The 20,945-nt window shown below is 39.5% G+C and overlaps 1 protein-coding gene across 1 annotated transcript; it reads right to left on the minus strand.

Annotated features, from left to right (window-relative positions):
• Nucleotides 1–17,922: 17,922 nt before the first annotated feature.
• Nucleotides 17,923–20,151, minus strand: LOC146973393 (otoraplin-like). Its single transcript, XM_085799894.1, has 4 exons — nucleotides 19,901–20,151; nucleotides 19,615–19,754; nucleotides 19,210–19,320; nucleotides 17,923–19,115 (listed from the first exon to the last, which is right to left on the minus strand). Exons 1-4 carry the CDS (start codon nucleotides 20,013–20,015, stop codon nucleotides 19,092–19,094), a joined length of 390 nt encoding a protein of 129 aa, XP_085656020.1. The 5' UTR covers nucleotides 20,016–20,151; the 3' UTR covers nucleotides 17,923–19,091.
• Nucleotides 20,152–20,945: the final 794 nt, after the last annotated feature.

The following is a 20,945-nucleotide window of genomic DNA, read 5'->3' on the forward strand; positions in this document are numbered from 1 at the left end:
CATTAGTTATGGTGGCCATTGTAAAGGAATACAGTACAGTACAGTACACTACAATACTACAATAGGTCTGTAGGTTTTACACTCACTTTTTGACCCACCTGACCCTCCATGTGTAGTGGAATGTAAGACCTGTCCTGAAGGATGGTAATTGCTCATTTGGATGGGAAGGTTGTCAGGCAGAAGCCTGCTCTTTGTTAAGGCTGCTCATTAAAGCTCTCCTGCTCGGTTGCCTTCCTGCTGTTCCCTTGCTGCTATATGGTACATGAATGGGCTCCAGAGCTGCTGTGGACACATTTAACAATGATGCGCATATGTGAGAAAGTAGAGAACGAGAGGGAGAAATGAGCTCCCGTGAGGGTGTTACTACTAATTTGCTTTATTCAGACAAGGTTCAGTGAAAAGAGCCACAGGTGCTCACTGCTGCACAGCTGGCATGTTGTTACTACTGTGTTCTTGTCAGTTCAGCCATGAGAGCATCATAGTATAGGCACCTAATAGGACAGGTCATTGGCCTGTCTTACATAAACATCCCTTTACCAGGAATCTATGTAAACATCTAGTCTGAGTGCAACGGGAGGTTTCTGATTTTGAATAACACCACAATAAGATGTGTTAATATCTGTCGTAAATTTGCTCTGCCCTGAGAGCCCACATTGTCCATAAAACTGTTTTCATGGTTGCACGCTTTAAGTATCCAGCTGTCGCAACAAAACGGTCTGAAGAGCAAAAATTAGATTTACAAAAATGATCCCACTTCTCTCACTAGTTCCCATATTTCAAGTATTCAATGTTGCATTAATTTCAAGAGACAGCTTCATAAAACCAGTTTAAATGATGATTTCAGCGATGAGAAATTATTAGTTTTCATGCTCTGCGGTCTTACTGGTAAATTGCTTCACTTGTTCGGTAAAACATTAGATAAAACGGTACATGATGGGAATAGGAACAGCTTAATAAAATATGCATATGCCATGTTTTGTGTGTCCATCTCTGTTGAGTCACTGTGGATTTATTTATAAAGATGTTTATCTATCACTATAATGGTGTACTGTCAAATGCAATGTTTGCTTTTATATACATAAAAAAAAGTTGTGCTAACAAGGGAGTGCATTAGTATGTGAATCAGTTATCACAGAAGTCTGGAAAAATAATGAGGGTGGATTTTCTTTAAGTGGATCCACTTTACTAATCACTGTTTCCATGCTCCCTGCAGACCTCCTCCCACACTCCTGCCATCCTGCAGCCCAGAGATTATTTATTTAGCTTGGGCAAGCCAGCATCCTTCCCTTCTCCATCAGTACGCTATTCTTCAGCTCTGGGCCCTCGTGACCGATCCACAGTGCTGTTTAGACTGTTGATTCACACATACACCGTAGCCTCTTCATCATCTCTGTGTCTGAGAAAACCTGGAAAGAAAAACCACAGCATCTGCTGCTTTTAGGCAGTGAGGGGGTTTCCTGACAAATCAATAGCAGTTGTGAGAGGAGTTAGTGTTTAAATGGCTCTCAGGCTGTTCCCTTGTTCCCACTGTAACAAGTATAATGCTCCAAGACTATGGCACCTCTGCTTCTGGCAGGTGTTTCCATGCTGTCATTTTCTACAAAAAGGAAATTTACTGAATTTGATATGGTGAAAATAATGTCACAGTTGTGCAATATAGAATCTGGTTGTGGCATTTGTTGGCCTTTAAGATTATGGTGATTGAGTCACACAAGTGAAAGACGGTGGGATGGGAGCCATGATTCAGGACCTCCTTAACACTGAGTTATGTCTAAAAAGTTTAAGAATTGCATCTGCACTTGATATTACTGTAAGCTGATTACATGTTTCATAAGTCTGTTAAATAATGACATCATTCTACTTGGAGATGCAGAGACCACAGCTTTTAAAAGGCAGTTTTACCAAATCATTCCTCTTTGTTTTGTAATTGACTTTTACATCACTATGTTGAATAACTAACCTTAATAAACTATAATTTTCATGGTCTGTGACCCTTTTACAAACAAGATTACAGTTTTTTTCAATTGCTAACAAGCAGTGGTCGAAACTGTTGCAGGAACATTGAAATATATAAAATGTCAAATCAAAAATATTTTATTGAATAACATAAATACAGTAATTATGCAACTCCAAACACAGGTGAGGTTAGTTTCCAGCTCAAAACCGATCCAGGTGATCTGTGTTTGGCCTCATTAGAAACCATATAAAATGTGTGTGTGGGGGGGGGGCACTTCTGGTTCTTTGTTGAGGTTGGTAGAGAGAGAAGTTACATTATCTCCCCTGTTTTGTGTTCTACCTCTGGTGATTCTGCATTTTTCTGTTTACAGTAAACTTTTTATTTTTTGTAAGGTCCCTTACAGTAGTACCTATGCAAGGGCACAGAGAAAATACATTTTCTTGATGTAAATTGCTGCATTCCTGATTCATTCTTGTTGCAATATATTATCTAGAACACTTAAAGTGCAAAGATACTGTATTGCAGTATTTATTTTTATAATAAAACTGATTTACTGATTTTGAAAAAAAATCATTCAAACTTTAAAGATCAAATTTATTTTAAGTAATGTTCTTTGTTGTTAGTGTTTTGTAGTTCAGTGTGCTAAGAGTGACAGTGTTTGTTTCCAAAGTGATACTATGTGCTAGTGTTGTGGTTGAATGAGCTTATTTTGAGACATGTATGAAGTGTTTTGTTGGTGAGGCACCGTTTTGGGGAAGAGATGAACTGTTTAGCTGAGATGCCTGATGGAAATGCTAGCTGTGTCACTGTAAGAGTTTTGAACATGTGACTTCAGTTTCGACCACTGCTTGTTAGCAATCGAAAAAAACTGTAACACATTTTTTTTAATGTACACAAAACATGAAGAGCAATATCAAGTTCATGATCATTTCTGAACGGGAAGTGTTCACCCTTTCCCTTATTTCTACGTAGTTTTTTCCTGTATTGTTTTCAGTCATGCAGAGGTAAAGTTCTGTGGGACACCAAGCTGGAATAAAGTGGAGCAAAAGCACAGAGATTAATTTGCCAATTATTTCTAAAACATTATAAAATATTTAACCTGAATACCTCCTGTGAGAGAGACATGCTGGTTAAAGAAATGAGCTGACTCCTGCTGCACAAGAAGCAGACCCATTGTTGTGCATAGTAATTGTATAGTGATGTGGACATTATTGTTTTGTTTTGTTTGTTTGTTTCATTCATTCCCTTGAAAATAGCAGTTTCAAAGATTAATTCTCAACACAAGTGTGTATTACATCAGTAGTTAGATGAACAAAGACAATTTTTTCACATTTCAATTAAGTACATGGCGTCCTGGGAAATATCTAATAAATCTATTTAGGCCGCCTAAAGAAACAAATTTGATTTTGAATAAGATTTAATTAAAATTTTCATTCAAATTATTATCTTATTAGTAGTAGTAATGTCTGAGGAAGGGGGGGGGGTTTCCATTCCCTTTTATTTAATGATCAAATTTCACTTTATTCTAATGAGGCTTTACAGTGTCTGTAATGACATTAGAGTCAGCAGCATCCTCCTCATTTGCCTAAGCTTTCGCAGCATTTGGACATTGGATATCTTACAGTGTTGCTTTGTAACATACAGTATAAGCAACCCATGTGGCAGCACAGGGATGACATAACAGAAACGGAGCTGCATGTGCAGCTGTAGCAGTCTTGGAGGAGGAGCTGAAAAATGTAGATCTTTAATTTTTCATACACGCCTGAGGCCAGAGTGGAAGCAGGCTGCCTGTCAGTGTTTCTGCTATGAGTTTCAGAAACAGCAGGAGAGATTAGCCATGGCAGCTACGTACAAGCTGATACTCAGCAGATAATCAAGCACACACACACACACACACACACACACACACACACCAAAACACACAGATCCCCCAAACATGACAAAGCCCCTGCAACCTCTGCCACCAGCCTTTCAACCAGAGTGGAATTGTTCATCAGCCCTGACAGACGAGGGTATTGATCTTTCACACCTGGACTTTGTTGAGTTTTCAGTGTGAAATCAGATCAAACCAGAAACTCCTGATAAGTCAGCAACAAAACATTGTTTTTATAGAATAGAATAGAATAGAATAGAATAGAATAGAATAGAATAGAATAGAATGCCTTTATTTGTCATTATACTCTGTATAATGAAATTAGAGTGCAAACAAGCAATACCATAAAAATACAATATAAAAACACTTTCAATAATATAAAAATAAATAGATAAAACTAAATTATATGCATATAGCACAGCATGAAAGGTTTATAAGAGATCCCATTTATTCTGATGTTGATCCACCCTCATGCCTTTATATCAAAGAGCAAGTGAGTAGAAACTGACCTGGGAAACCTCAAGGAAAGACTTGGAAATGGAACTGTGAGTCTGTATGTAATAGTCTCCTTCTCTATTAGTGTCACAGAAATGAAGAGCAGCACAGAGAGAGAGAGAGAGAGAGAGAGAGAGAGAGAGAAGACAAAAGCAAAAAGCCTTTCTCATCCCTCCATGTATTTACGCTGTCATTTCAGAGGCAGCTCTGTACTCTGCTGCTCAGTCGTGCCGTTGCTGATGTTGTGGGATGGGATGCCTGTCTGGATTGGGGGTGGAGGTGTGTGTGTGTGTGTGTGTGTGTGTGTGTGTGTGTGTGTCTTTGGGGGGTGTTGGGGACTTTATCCTCATTGATTGCAGTGCGGATAGTGTCAGGGGCTGCACCTCTGATGGTTTCATTCACACTCTCGCTCCGTCGCTTCCTCTCTGTTCCACTCTCTCTGTATCATAGAAAGCTGCCGCCTGTCTCTGGCTCTGTGAGATAAGATGCCGGCCTTCACAGGTAGATGGCTTATCACAACCCACACATAACACTGGTTCTCATATTGTCAGAGAGGCTGACAAGTGATGACATATCATTACCCCAGTGTCACTCGCTCTAGATCATTCACTTTTGCCTTTAGCTGCGCCTTCCTCTACACATGAGAGCAGATATAGCAAATCTTGAGTCAATCATCAGATGTGGACAACAATACAAACTCCTGCGTAAACCGGCGTAATGTCAATTGCAAGTTTTGGGTTGTGTGCACAGGAGATGTTGGATGAAGCCTCCCCATTCAAGAGTAATCTGTCTACAATGCTGCTGGAATAAAGTCACTGTGGAAGGAGGATTTAATTGCAGCATCCCTATAAACAGATTGGAGCGGTAACACAGTGTTGTACAGATCTATTACTTCCATCAGGCCAGCTGGAAAGGCAGATAGCAGGGAGCAGAGGGACGACATGAGGTTACGCTGATGCTCGATGTGCTGTGAGGTGTGGCAGACAGCAAGGCCACCTCAGGTGGAAACACACGGCTCGATTTGTCATGGACCACACAACCCAGCAGAGAGGAAGATTAAATTGAACTCATCACTCATCTTCTACCTCACTCATCCACAGCTTTTATATTCCTTTGTCCTCTCACTCTGTCTCTTTTCTTCAGCAAATCAGTGTATCATTTAACATTTCCTCTCTCCTCCATCTCCTGAAATTGTCGTGTTGCCATGTAAGCACTGTTTACATCCCCCCTGCAGGTCTCAGGCAGCATCAGGAAAGACTGGGTAACATTTTAATTCATGTTACCACAACCCACAGCTTTTATTTGTGAGGTCCAGTACAACACTGCTGTGATGTTTTGATTTTTCTCTCGGCGGGGGTGCTCACTAATATGGACACTATTGATATTCCTGCCTGTGCCTCTGCTTCGCCTTGAACTGCCCATGTCCACAATAGAAAATCTAAAGTACTATAATGCTTAAGAAAGCTCAGGCAGTCTATTCATAAAGTACCACGAGACATTTACCCTGCACATTATGTATCTTGTCATACACTTAAGTAAATAGGGTAAAAGCTAAAATCAGTGTGTTGCACTGAAACTACACGTGCTTATTTCCTAATTAATTGTGCAATTAAACTCCTCTCCAGAGCTGATTTGTTTGCATGTGTCATATTTAAAATTTCCATTTAATTATTTCTATCTATTTATTTATTTTTTGCCCATTTCAGCTTGGCGGAAACTAGCTGTAAACACAACACTGACACATTATTGCCTCTCATTTAAGTTGTTGGCAGAAAATTGCCTCTTTACTGAACAGAATTTGCATACATTTGGATGATGTTGGCCAGTCAGCCTCTCTCTTTACCTGGCTGCTGTTTGGTGCTAAGGAGGCAGTGTGCAGTGGAGTGTTTCTCTTTTGCTTTGAGAGCAGTTGGAGTGAACAAAAACATTAAAGATGCATGCAGAGAAATCAAAAGGATGAGTTAAAAAGCTCAAATGTGCTCTGGGGAACTGCAGAGCTGGTTACTAACTCTTTGTAGCTTTGTCTTTAATATTAAAATACTGTCTATAACATAAATTAGATTAATAAATAAGTGGTTATCTTAATCTTCATTAACCATCAAAAATATCAATCAACATGATGTTTATACCAAAATGACCATGAGCCAAATTATAAGGTGCAAAAGTTGTTATATTATTAATAGTATTTGGGATTCAATCCTCTATCACAGCCTGTAGCAGTGCAGCTTGCACTCATCTTTCCTCACTAGCATCGGTGGCGAGCTGCAGCGAGAGAATGGCACCACCTGTTTTCTCATACAGAGCATATTCCGAATATAAATTTTGTTTTAATTGGAAAAGAAAAACAACTGTGCGGGCAAAGATTATGCGTAATCACAATAATTATTTCCCCCTGTGTGTTACTTATTTCGAGGTGAGTATGCTGTGCTGTCTAATGAATGCACCACCTAGGAGGGAATAAAAGAACATGCAAATTAACTTCAGAGATGAATCATGTTCAGTGAGAGAGAGAGGATGAAAAAACATGCAGTCTGATTTGATTAATTAACAAACTCGCTTTGACTTTGAAGGAAACAGCATCTTTCACGCACTGCCAGAAAATATTAATACCTGCATTATAACATGGGGATTTACTGTATGTATTCCTCTGTCTGCACATACTGTAGGTCTACCCCATCTCCAAGGTCTTTGAGTTCCCTCTTTGCTGCTAATAAAACATGTTCAAACAGTGTTAGCACCAAGATGTAATAATGTTATTGTTGTTGTAGTAGTAGCGTCAGACTAGCAGTTTGGAAAATGTGTTTTGACCTTGACTCTGAGATAGAGCAGTGTTATACTGTTTGGGCTTTATTTTGAGCAGAGCTCATCTATCAGCAGCTACAGCTCTGTGTCACATAATGGGATGATTTGTCAAAAGCACAACAGTAATCAGCTAAATGATATCAGCGGGTGCTTTAGAGTTTACAGTAAGTTTGTGAATGTGCAGGCTCTCATCTCTAAGGCGAGCATTCGTGCGCAGCATGTATCCAAAAATGATGTCGATGTCTTGACTGCAGTGGTTTAATTGCCATTATAGAGTATCATGCTGAGTACCCCCCAACATGCCACAATCAAACACCTCAGACACATTTGCTGCTGATGATTTGGATTGGACACTGTGGAAAACATTACCTCAAAGTTAATTTTTTCTAATCAAGCCTCGTGAGCTGGTCCCAGTCCTCACAGCACATGCCAACTTTCCCATTTCCTTTCATACACCCATTAGGTCGTCAGTGAAGTCAGCCACCTCCAATCTGATGTCTGGGCAATTATCAGCTTCATTCGTCTGTTGGGCTGTGACGTTTGATGATGCCGCGTTCAACGTCGCATGACTTTTTAGAGGGTATGATTAGACAGCCTGACCTTTGAGGCACAACCGTGTTGAGCTCCATGTCTTAGTGAGAGAGGCCATCCTTTCCATCTGTTTCTGTTACAGGTTACCGTCATTAGAAACCTTCAGTTTGAAACTGTGTGTGCTTAGAGGAAACAACCACTTGATTCTTATTTTCCCAAAAATCTAAATTGCTTCTTAACCTCAGGGATTGTATCATGACTGCACAGCTAAAATTAGCTAAATATTGGGAATGGGGTGTAAAATGCTTGGCATCAGCTCATCAGTTGGAGAAATGGCCCTGTTTTGCTAAGAGGCTAATTTCTGACTGTGACTACAGGAAGGGGACAGGCCAAGTGACCTTGGCAGGAGATGATGACAATGGAGCTGCATCACGCAAACAGCATACACAGCAGTCCCTCTGTGTGGGCTGTGATGCTCTTTCCATTTTAAAAGGACATTAGGGCTAATGGTAATGGTATCTTAGAGGTTCCAAAGCCTCTTTCCAGTACTGCCCTATACACTATAGCAGCCAAAGAGCACAGTCCATTAAGAAAGCAAACAATCATGGCTATTTTTCATAGGACACACAGGGCACAGAGTAAACATGACTGTGCCCCAAGCAGTTAGCAACAGATCATGTGATTTAGCAATGCTTAAAATAATTCTAAATACAAGGGGGAAAAAACACAGATCCTTTAATAACACAAAGCAACAGCCAACTAAAGAATGAAGGAAAATGTTATTGAAGGAAAACAGTGATAAGGAGTAAATATTTCCAGGAATCTAGACACAAAGTCATTATTATGACCATTTGACATTTAAGCACTGGTTGGTAGGAACAAAGGTTACAATGGATGCAGAGAAATGTTGTGTAACCTAAAAGAAAAACAGCCTTTTGTACGTGTGCCTGGATGAGCATGTTTTTCCATGCCGCTCGGCTGAAAGAAGCAGTGACTCTCACGGAAACATGGGAGTTCAACACCTTTCATTAGACTCTTAACACAGATGTGTGAACCTGCACCGTTTGATCCAGTCTGAGATTAGTGATGGCCACAGTCTCTTTGTGGCTGAGCAACTGCACCGAGTTGACAGGAGCAAAAGCAATAAGCCTGCCATTCTGCCTACTGACTGTGAAGCCAGCACTGCTAATTAGCAGTTCTGTACTGTGCTGATTAATTTATTTAGTGTAGCCTCATTTATTTAATCGAGTAAAAGTAATTCATTTGCATAGAGTTTAATTGTTTTTCACTTCACAACTTTACTAACCATAGCCCCTTTATGTTACATATTACTAAAAGCTGTTCACTTCATTATAACCAGTCAACTGTGCAGTGGATGATGTGCAATACTCCCTCCAACACCTTCCTCACAGATCCATACTGCCATTGTAAAAACAGGCTGCGAGCAAAGTGTGTAAATAAACTCTGCTCTGGCCGCTCCAAGAGGGTCAATAAAACGGTAAGCTGAAATGCATTTAGAGATCCTCATTGTTCATTCTGCCCCTGCGATTTGCAAGGATACCCCAGCCAATCAATACAAGGACCATTAGGCTTAACAAACCTGGTTCGTCTATAAACTGTCCACAGGCTCTGCAAAGCGACAACATGTACTCTGGGACAGCCTGCCAACCTGTAATGGATCAGACGCAGGTGGTTTGTACGAGGCGGGATGTCATTTTATTCTGACACACACTGTATTCTGACACTCATTTACCATTTAAGACCAAGAACATTTCACATTCAGGTGCCGTGATACAGATAACCTCCCAGTTACATGCAATAATACCTCTAATGCATGTAGCTGCATGTGCCCTGTTTATACCACACTGTTTTGACATTTACTGTAACAAATGAAGTGATACATGGACATTTTTATTCCATAATAAGCAGTTATATTACAGCAGTTTTAAAAACTATATATATATATATATATATATCATGTCACTCTCTTCCAACAAGCTCTGGGTAGCTGCAAGACTGAGATATGGAATTTGAAAGAAACAGGACAAAACCTAATGGTCGAAGCATAGCCTCATGCAGCACTGACACAACACATCAACATCTGACATTCAAAAAATAAGAGCTGTTTTGCTTAGACCCACTGAAAATAATAATTACATGATCAAAAGTTACTACTCTCACTGGCAACAGGACTGCACAGCGAGAAAAAAAAAAATACAGTTTATTGTTGATCAATCATAATTCATAATGGTGTCTTGTAATGTAATGAGTCAGCTAAGGGTTTTATTGCTGCTTTTTGCGCGTGATAATGCCTATTTACTGTAAATATATTGCTTATAACAGTGTATGAACACTACCACTATTAAAATTGTAGACAGTTTAGTTTACTTTTAAAGTACCAGGAGATGAAAGAAGTGAAGCACAACATGGAAAATGTTCTCATATAAAACTCCACACAAGACCATTTTTTCTCACATATTCACATATACACATGCGGGCAGGAACACACAGAGAAATCCTACTACACACAATTTTGTTTCACCACTTAATTGCCTTACTTAGCCTCACTGCTTTTGTAATGGGTAATTGGTTGTCATGACAAACACTCAGTCTATTCATAGCTCAGAGGCTTTTGCAAAAACCCCTCTGCAAAAACGTTTGAATCAGGACATAGAAGAATTCTGAAAGAAGCTTTTCACGACTCCAAAAGCTAAATGATGAAATAAAATGATAGCCTATTATTTCTTCTTCTCCCTGAGTAATCTGCCTCATCTAAGGATACTCCTCAGGACAAAATGCACCCAACCTTTTGGTTACATATGAGGCCTGATAATATGCTCTTGTATTGAATGGGGACTAAAGCATTTTCTCTTTCTCTACTGAGCAAAGGTAAATAGCTTTTTTGATGCTTATATACAGAGAGAAAATGAAGAAAATGTTGTGTCAAAATACAGTGTCTCATTTGTGTTTGATTAGTATCATTAGTGCCATGTGGTGCACTGATATAAAGCCAACACACTGGAAAGCGTGACTCCACAGAGATTTCAAGTGTTTTTCTCTGCAAGGTGTAGACAATGTCAAGACATGTAAGCATCAAACACAGCAGACGGCATTCTCCAAGACCTCTGGCGATGTATTACCTTAACACATGTATTATTTATGGTACAAGGAAATGAATAGAGAAAACTATGAGCTATCCGCGACCTCCAAGTCACAATCATATAACCAGGAATAAATAGAGGAGGTCTTTTGTTGGCAGGTATCAGTCACAGCTTCATCACTTTCAGGTTCTTCAACAAGGTTAAAAGATACACACATAATAAAACTTTTCAAGGCTTTGTGAAACATAGAAGCGCTTGAAGGAAAATATGTGCATACAATATCTAATGATATTCTTTTCACAAAGCTCAGAAAATACCAAGTTCTCTGTTAGATTAAATATTTGTTGACTAGTTAAAGAGAGGGTGATCTCTGAAAACGTCTAAAAGAGGCGGAGCTATTTGCCAGTTTAAACACAGTCATTCAAAAATGCTAACTTCTTCATCGTTTTGAGTCAGTCATGTTTCTGCTATTTTCTCGGTAGCCTAATTGTGGAGATAGGATTGTAGGTACAGTTTTTTTTCTGTCATTTATTATTTTGTGTTTTATCGTTTCCTCCTGAATCAGTTTTAATGTGTAGTAGTGTGTGTTTTCCTGCATGTTTTGACAGGAAAACAGAGTCTGTCAACGTCCAAATCAGTATTAGAGTTGAACCACACGATACTCTTTTTCGCTTCTTTTGGGCAGTCGGACTGATTTATGCTCCGCCCGCTATTCCGACATGTCTCTATTTAGACATCCCGCTATTACGACATCCCTCTATCTAGACATGCCGGTAGTCCGACACTTTTTGATACCGCTATTCCGACATGTCATCTTTTTTTTTTTTTCAGCTGAGATACCCAGGCGCGTCTCTCTCTCTCTTTTCTTTTCAGCATGCCTATCACCGGTTTGATGAGAGAGTGATGTTCTTAATCTCAACAACTAAACTATCAAGTCACAAACAAAACTGACACACATGATAAACAAACAGAACTATGCTGCAGTTTGTTTGTCAAGCAACCTGTCACCTTCAGCACCACGGACAGCGCCACGGAGAAGCTGCAGCTGTGAGCGTCTGGGCTCTGGGCTTAGGGCCTGGGGCCTCATTTACCAAAACTGTAAGTAAGCAGTGTACAACTGCTGCTACTAAATTTTTTGCTTAGGCGAAAAGACACAAAATATTTACACCTTTTTCAGATCTATCAAACTGTGCGTGCACAACTCTCCGCAATTTCTCTTTGATAAATCAAACTGGATCCAAGAATGGTGCGCAGTTGCGCACTTGAACACACCTCCGCCCCGGAACGCCTAGACACAACCATATATGGTCAGCACGTGCATATTAGCCATGTGCGCTCTGTGGAGCAGCAACAAAGTGACAACAAAGTGACAACGAAGACAACGGGCGTTTGAAAAATAGTAAAGTGCCGCTACTCCGACAATGAAAAAAAAAATGTCGGAATAGTGGGACGTTTGAAAAATAATGTTAATGTCGAAATAGCGGCATGTCTGAATAGCAGCATGTAACCTCTTTGCTTAACTGGCTAGCTAGCTGATAGCTCGGTGTTAGGTTTTCGGATCCTGGTCCCAAACATGTAGACAGTGGCTGATAGGATTTGTGTACATGGAGCAAAACTTTCAGGTTGATCCAAATAACTTGTCTCTGTCTCCGTATCTTGTGACTATCTTGTTGTCTTAAACACTTGGCATTGAATTAAATTGTAACCTCTGCAGCTTATTATGAATGCTATAATGGCTGAACCTATAAGACTTGTAAACAACTTTAACTTTTGATGCCAACAGTGGCTACTGTATGTAGCAATAGCAAATCTGGCTCCATTAGGGATGCAATTATAGTTATTGTCTAGTTGTTTCATAATCCAAACAAAGCTAATTAATTACTAACTAGATGAACTTTATGACTGGATGATTTCTCTTCTAGCCAGTTTTGACACACACTATCATTTTATTATTACACCCAGCCATTTGCTGGACCTTTAATTATATATTAATTCATACACATCTATCAAACTAGTCCCAGGATGAGGTCTCTTGTTTTTCATTTGTTAAAAATTACAGGCTAATGGCTGCACCTAATTTCCTCATGGCACTATTCATTTCCTGTCTTTTTCTTTTAGCTTTATGACCTTTGACTTACAAGAACATCATTAGCAGAATAGAGATAATTGCTTAAACCACCGCTTGAGTCATTGTTGAAGGTCTTCTACACTGCTAATCATGAAAACACACACACGCACGCACATGCACAGTTCCCTTACCTACCTTTCCCTGAATCATTGGTAACTACGGTGATGGACAAAACACAGAGGGGGGGGAGAATGGAAGGAAGTGGGTTTCCTTGAATGGGGAAGGTGAGGTTGCAAAAGGAGGTTTATTCAGGTGTCGGCTGAGACAAGGGAGAGAAGAATAATATCAAAACCAAATTCACTTCCACTTGGGAAAATGTTTTACTTTTAACTCAATCAGACATCGTCCACTTCTCCACCTCCACTGAGGCAATTTATCAACACAAACACACAGACGACATACAGACACATCTCAGCAGACAGTTTATTGGAGGAGTGAAGAGTGTTTCTAATAAAGTGCTCAACAAGCACTTTATTAGAAACACCTGTGCACCTGAACTGACTATAATCAGGCCAGGAGCTACAGTTTATGTCCATATCAAACATTGGCTTGGCAGGAAAAGTGCTACTGATCTCCTGGGATTTGAACACAGTCCCTGGAGTTTTTAATCCAGCTGGACCCAAAAAATGAAAAAATCCCTCAGAGAGCAGCATTTCGGCAGATGGAAATTTCTTGTTGATACAGTAAGAGAGCTCAGAGGAGAATGGACAGATTGACCACTGTAACTCATACAACCACTTCTTACAACTGTGGTGAACAAAGAAACGCATCTCCGAATGCACAACCTCTCACACCATGAATGAAGCTATCACAGCAGAAGACAGTGGGTACCACTCCAGTCGATGAAGAACAGAATCAGGATTTCTACTGAGGTACGCAGAGTCAGAGTTTGACCTCAACAGCATGAATATAGTGGAAACAACCATGTGTCCTGGCTGCTGCTGGTGGAGTAATGTTGCAGGGCAGCTTTGTTTTCTCGGCACATTTTGGACCCCTTAATACCAATCGATCATGGTTTGAATGCCACAGCCCAGCTCTGTATTGTTGCGGACCATGTGCACCTTTTTATGGCCACATTTTACCATCTTCCAGTGTTACTTCCAGTAAGATAATGCACCAAATCTCAAAGCTAAATTCATCTCAAACTGGTTTGATATTGGCTATTCCTCATGCATTAGATCCATTAAACCTGTGGTGGGGTGGTTAGCAGTGGTTTCCTCACAGACAGGGATTCACACCCTGGACCCTCTTTCTGTGAGGAGTTTGCATCATGTTCCCCCTGAGCCTGCAGCAATCCCATTAGGGTAATTGCACATTAGGTTAGCTCTTATTGCAAATATGAGTGTGTGAGGTTGTTTGTCTCTATATGTCACCCCTGTGAGAGACTGGTGACCTTTTAAGGGTGTAACCCCTGCTCCCCACACATCAGTTGGATGTATAGACCAGAAACACAGGGGAATGTTTCCAACATCTTGTGGAATCTATTTCACAGAGGACTGAGGCAAAGAGCAAAGCATTAACCTACCTAGTATTACAGTAGTATGGTGTTTCTAGGTACAAATGTGCAAATGTCTTTTTTTTTTGTAACAGAAGAGCATTGTAACCCTCAAGTAAGAGATATAATGGAGTGCTGAGCTGTTTGCAGGGTTGAACACACCAAAAATGAAATCAATGGTTTCTTTGTGTGCTTGTGTGACAGAGAAAATGGGTGGAATTACACTTGCTTGTGCAATTACATGAGTCAGAGATATAACACATTCACACACACACGCACACACAGACAGACAGTGAACAAGAGGTTAGATGGATAAACACACTGAAAGAGAAAGAATATTGTTGAAGTTGCACTTTCCTTTCAATGAATCACTTTTCTTTGGAGTACGACAGAATCAGACAAGACATGGCCAGTTGGTGACACAAACTAGACCGACAAAGTGCATTGTTTGTTTAAATATATAGGATATCAGATGAGAAGGACACTGGTGCTCTTCAGGCTACGGTGGTGATTGATTTGTACTGACTGATTGATTGATTTAGTTCAAACAAGCAGTGAGCTGGCATTTACTGACACTCTTGAAGAAAATCTGTGCCGACAAACCCTGTCATTCAAGCACCTTTAAGACACTACCGATTAAGTCACTCGCTATAGACACATGCTTAGCCCCTCATCATGCATGTACGTCACAGGTGAAGATAAAACATGGACTTTTCACTCTCTCTGCCCCTTTGTTTGTCCATGAGAAGAACTTAGCTGTTTCATCAAAAACATTCACTGTGAGTCACCCCATGTTCGATATGACCATTGTGATTGCTCCTCAAATGTTCTTCCAATCCCATTCTCTTTTGTTTTTCTTTCGCTCTCGCCACAATTCTGCTCAATTTAAGTTTATATAGCTTTTCAGAGGCAGACAAGACGGAGATATTTTCCCAATAAATTGCTCTGGAGTGTTTTGCTTATCAAGGAACCTCTCTCACACAATTGAATTGATCTTTTGCTGATTATAATTTTGTCTCCCTTTTTATAATTGCTTCAAATTAAAGAAAATAAATCAAATCTGCCGCAGTTATTGGCTGTTCAGATTAAGAGCTGTTCAGCCACATTTGTTCAACAGTATCTCAGCTCGTTGCATCATACACACATGAGTTTTTGGGGATGTAAGAAAAAATAAAAGGAGTCATGTCACACTCAGATGCTAACCAGACCTGAGGCTGTTGATTTCTCAGCTGTACAGGGCGCTGTGCTGCCGGGTGGTAGAGGTGTGGGTGTGACACCGGAAGGGGGGGGAAAGGGAAAAAAATGCATCTGCTGTAGCCTGCATTTGGCAGCTGCTCCTTTAAGCTCACACATAAACATGCACACACATCAATCTCTTCTGACACACAATCCCTGCTTGTCACTATGGTAACACCCCAAAGCTAACAGCTGTCTGATGGAAGATTGACTTTAGATTCACTTGATGTGAATTGTGAATTTTGGCCTACACATAGGGTGAGTTCAGGTAATGTGGGACATCAGGTAATGTGGGACGTTTATACATTGCGATGATTTAATATGGTCAAAATTAATATACAATGGTCAAAACTGATCTTGAATTGTTGCTACAACACCTCTTGCCACTAAACAATGGTTTGAGTTGGTTTGACATCATCAGAGTGGGCGTGGCCTATCTTCACAGGAGGTCAACACAGTCAAAATACTTGGTAAGTTCAGTGGCATGTTGGTTTCTATTTCTCAGTGTTAAGGCTTTTAATGGAATTTAAATTAGGTAAGAATCTATACTACTGTTTCATAATGAAGTAGTTTAAACATTGGTTGAAAAGCAGGAGAAAAAAGTTTAAAATAATCTTTTGTTTTCATAAAAACATGATTTATGTCACTGTCCCACATTAGCTGAACATGTTAGATAATGTGGGACGGCATCGTTCAGGTAAAGTGGGACAGCATTTTATGCTTTATTTATGGTAAAAAAAAAAAAAAAAAAAACTGGCCCTAACCCTATAACCCTATAACCCTAACCCACCTAACCCCTAATCCTAACCATCTCCTAACTCTACCAAGTTTTGACCTTTGTAGAACTACAAGGTCTACTCCATCATTTAACTAGCTAGCTAACACAAGCTAGCTAGCTAGTGTTAGCTATCAAGCAGTCCCTACTTTGTTACGACACAAATACAGAGCGCATTTAAAAATAATCTGTCAGAGTTACCAGTGTTTTCAGAATGTAACAACAACAATCCAGAATTAGTGTTTTAATTTACTGTTTCAGTAGTTCTGCCTGCTTTTTTAATCTAAGAATGACTGTCCCACTTTACCAAACAAACTGTCCCACATTACCTGAACATGTTGTCCGAACGAAAAAGGGTGTCATGTTGTGTTTGAAGCTGTGTAGCTTCTAAAAGAAAATTATATTCCCATTTAATTCAAACATAAAATGTTAATAAGACCTAAAATGATTCAATGAAACATCATTGGAGCAAGTTAATAGTTTTTATATGAGTCTACTGGAGCATCTACCAAAAACTGTCCCACATTACCTGAATTCACCCTACACATAGTTCTGAACTTGCAATTTGCAATCAGAGGAAAAGAAGTTAAGTGTTTCAAACCTTTGGGACAACTGTTGGCCACTGGATTCAGAAACTAATTCTTCTGCCTCTGCCAGCTCCATTACAATTTGGTGCTATTTATTCTGAATCATGCTATTTGTTCTGAACTGAAATCTTCTATTCCCTTCTCTCTCTTCTTCTCTTCTCTTTAACAGACCTCTTCAGATATGTGCCAGGCATGTATTTCTCGAGCAACAGTTCATGGTGGATGTCCCCATTTGAAAAAGGTTTGTATTGATCTGGGCTGAGAATGGGACAGAGGATTGATCGCAGTGTGTGGCAGACCTGTTTCCTAACCTCATAAGCCTGCTTTTCTACGAATGCCTGCAGGTCAGACAGAAAAATAAGCTAATGAAAATGACCTGTTTGCAGTGTCTAAACAAATCAATGCATGCAGCAGCCATGTGAGAGACTTCCTGAAATTGCAGAGAAGTGGAATGGAAGCTCTGAAAAAACATCAAATCACTGAGTCTTCCTTTATCCAAACAAAGGGACTTTGGGTTTAATAATCAGAGAGTGTTTGATAGAGATGTTATATTCAGACTATCTTTCTATCTGGGTGGGTGCTGCGATGCATAAAGAAGACATACAGACGATTCAAAACCAATCAAAAAGAGATTCAAATCATTCCGTGGAAAGAGTCTTAACTATGACGGACGTCAGCCCATGTTTATTCATAACAGCTCACTGGAAGCTGCTTGTGCATGAGAAGAGGCATGTATGTGTGTGTGTGTGTATATATGTGTAAGCGCGCCCGTACATGTGAGACAGGCCGAGAGACATTGGGGCAAATGATGTCATCATATCGAATGATCTAATATTTTATTTATTTAAAACAAAGGACTAATGGCTGGCATGTATGCAATGACGTAACAACACTTGACATAAACGTTAAATATATTCATCACAACTAAGGTCTGAAGGTCTATAATAACTGAAAATATAAAACGAAACTATGTGTGCTCCTGCAGGGTGCTCTGCTCGACACATAAATCACAGTCAATCCTAAACAAACAGATGCACACACATAATCACACAGTGTGTAGATTGCTGTAATTTCAGCTGGATGCATGTTTAAGAAACAGTAATGTCAATGAACTGACAGAGAGACATGAGTCATGAGTCTGGCTGAAAAAAGAAAAAACAACCTGTCATCACTCTAAACCTCCTTTCAGATGAAGACTCGTAAAAAAGGGAGAAAGGGTGCCCCTTTGCTTTTTTTTTTTTTATTTATGAGTGTCTTGCCAGTGTCACTCTAATCACAAAAGTTATCTCATTTACCTTAGATTTATTTCTTTGCTCCTGTACAATATATCACTATAACTCACCGGTATTAATGCATTTCATTGGATTTATCATTTAGTTCAGAAGGGTTTGTGCAGTGCAGTATTATCTCCATGTGTTTTTGAATGAGTGTCAGAGAGAAAGGGGACAGGGGCACATTAATTGGCTACAGAATATAGTAATAAAAAAGACCTGATAATGTGTCAGCATGACTAATTGTGCTATTGAATGGATTTCATAAGCAAATGTGCTATTATGTGATTATTTCTCTTGGAGGTTGCACTCAAAAGAAAATAAGCAGACTTCTTTGCCTGCTGTTTTAGAATTAATCATTACTTGCAGTGTGAAATGCAGACAGTTTGAACTGTAACGAAAAATTTATTGAACAGTATCAAACAAATCTGAAATAAAAATGCTATATGTAATTTGATGATAAATTTAGGCTACAAAAGGAGAATCAATATGTAAATATTATGCAACCATTCATTACAAGTCAGAGTACTTATGTGGGGATGCAAGTGGTTGTCTTTTCAAAGAAACAACAGGATTGATGTGAGAAAGGGTTTATTGAAAAGGACCTGTAAAGACGAAGCAAAGATGGAACTAGCTCATCACGCAGTGGTGTCAGACTGTGGATTATGAGTGGCTGAAGTGTGTCCCAGCTTTTCATTTCAGCTGGAGATAAAACCACAGGATGTAATATCAAACAGTCTGACACACTGGCATAATAGAAGAACAGTATATTATTCTTAATAAAAGCCAGAGTTTCTAAAAGCACAATTTGGGATGAAAGAGGCTTCATTCAGTCATGTCTTAATCACAGTAGAAGTCCATGCTCTGAAAGAAAGACAAAAACAAATCACTAAATGAGATACTGGAATAGTTGACCAACACCTATTACTTTAGCAACTAAAAATCCTATAATACTCACATTTGTGGGAATCACAACTGTGTCTTGCGTAAACTTGTGAGTCTCCTTCAACACAGTTGCAGGAAAGTATCCAATGATGCCCATCTGGTCCACATACCGGTCACTGTAAACCTGCCAGTGAAAATAATATGGCCTCTCTCACAAATTAACAGGCATCACATTATATATGCTGTATGCATTTAACCTTCCTTACTGAAATAAGCATAATGTAAATGCTTGCTCATTTTAGATACAATGAAATATTTACCAAATGTTCTTTTATTTGACATTTTGCTCTTGTCAGCAAGACCAGACAGTTAAACATGTGTTTGTCCCAGCTGCTGCACATCCTCTGTAACTCCTTTTGTAACTCACTGCAGGTGCTACACTGCTAAATAACTCATAATGAGAAAAATATGCACATACACTTCCAGACCAGAAGACTCCGCCGCCCTCTTCTGGTACGAGTTTAGAATACACATACACCATCTGACCCTTCCTGATGTTGATGAATCTGCAGTCAGGAGCAATGAAGTCATCCAAGGCTGTGGCCATGGAGAGAACGTCTGATAAGACACAGACAGAAAAGAGAAAAACTATTTAAGATTTATCCTCGAGAAGTTAAACCTATTAAATTTTACTGCATGATTATAACACATAATGCATTTCAAGATGAACTGCATGCTCTCATATCTTTCATGTTCTGACTTACGTGAGCATTCTGCATCTCCGCAAATCTTGCTGTCTGCTAACTTATCCATGATGACGGCTCTTGCAGTCTGCTGTAGTAGTCCAACACATAGCAGAAACACAAGGGGATAACTCATGGTGGCTGAAAGAGTAGAACCAAGGGAGTGTTGTGTCTGTGTGTGTGGATGTGAAAGTGGACGTTTGAAGTAACTTAAGGCTGTAAAAATCTCCAAAACACTTCTCTCAGCCAGGACTGAATGGGCTGAGCCCCTACATCAGAGGTCGCTTGGCCAATCAGTGTTGAGTTTCACTCTGGAACTATTCATTTCCCCACAGGGGTGTTGGCTGACTGTTTTTTTTAACTTCTCAAATCTTAGTCTCTTTGCAAACAAGCAGTCACAGTTCATGAGAGCTGTGTAGCTCTGTAAACTTCAAGCGTATAAACACTGCATGGTGCTCTTTCAACAGGCCTCTGCGGCTCTCAGTAAGTTCCACACTTTTTGAACAGGCAGTAGGCTACTATAACTCTATAACTCCTAACACATAAGACCATAACAAAAATATATCGATTACTATGTGTAGAAGTGCAAATATTTATATTTATATTTAAATATTTTACCATTAACAATATAACAAAGCAAATGCAGTGGAATTAACTTTGCTAGTGACAACTGGCTCACTTTGAAATCTAGCTCAGATGTGACCCACACATTTGCAAAAAAAAAAAAAATGCAACCAAACCTAGTCGAATTAACATTTTCAAAAGTGTCTACACAATGAGGATTTGTCAGACTAATGGAGTTAGACCCACTTTCAAATAGTGTCAAAAACTGTTGAATTATTTTTTGCATCCCCTCCATCTCCTCTACATAGGCTACCTTAACAAAAAAAACTTGAAAAAAAACTGGACCCATATAGTCATATTTCCATCCAAACAGCTGGTGGCAGTATTGTCCACTTGCTGTGGTCAACAGATTGCACTATTAAAGTCAAATAAGTTGGTTACTTGTGTGAAGTGTCAATGTTGTTAACAATTTATTAGTTATCTGTTTTGAATGAATTTCATG

The sequence above is a fragment of the Trachurus japonicus genome, chromosome 15, assembly GCF_045865225.1.
Source record: "Trachurus japonicus isolate A0001 chromosome 15, Traja_1.0".
Taxonomy (NCBI): Eukaryota; Metazoa; Chordata; class Actinopteri; order Carangiformes; family Carangidae; genus Trachurus; species Trachurus japonicus.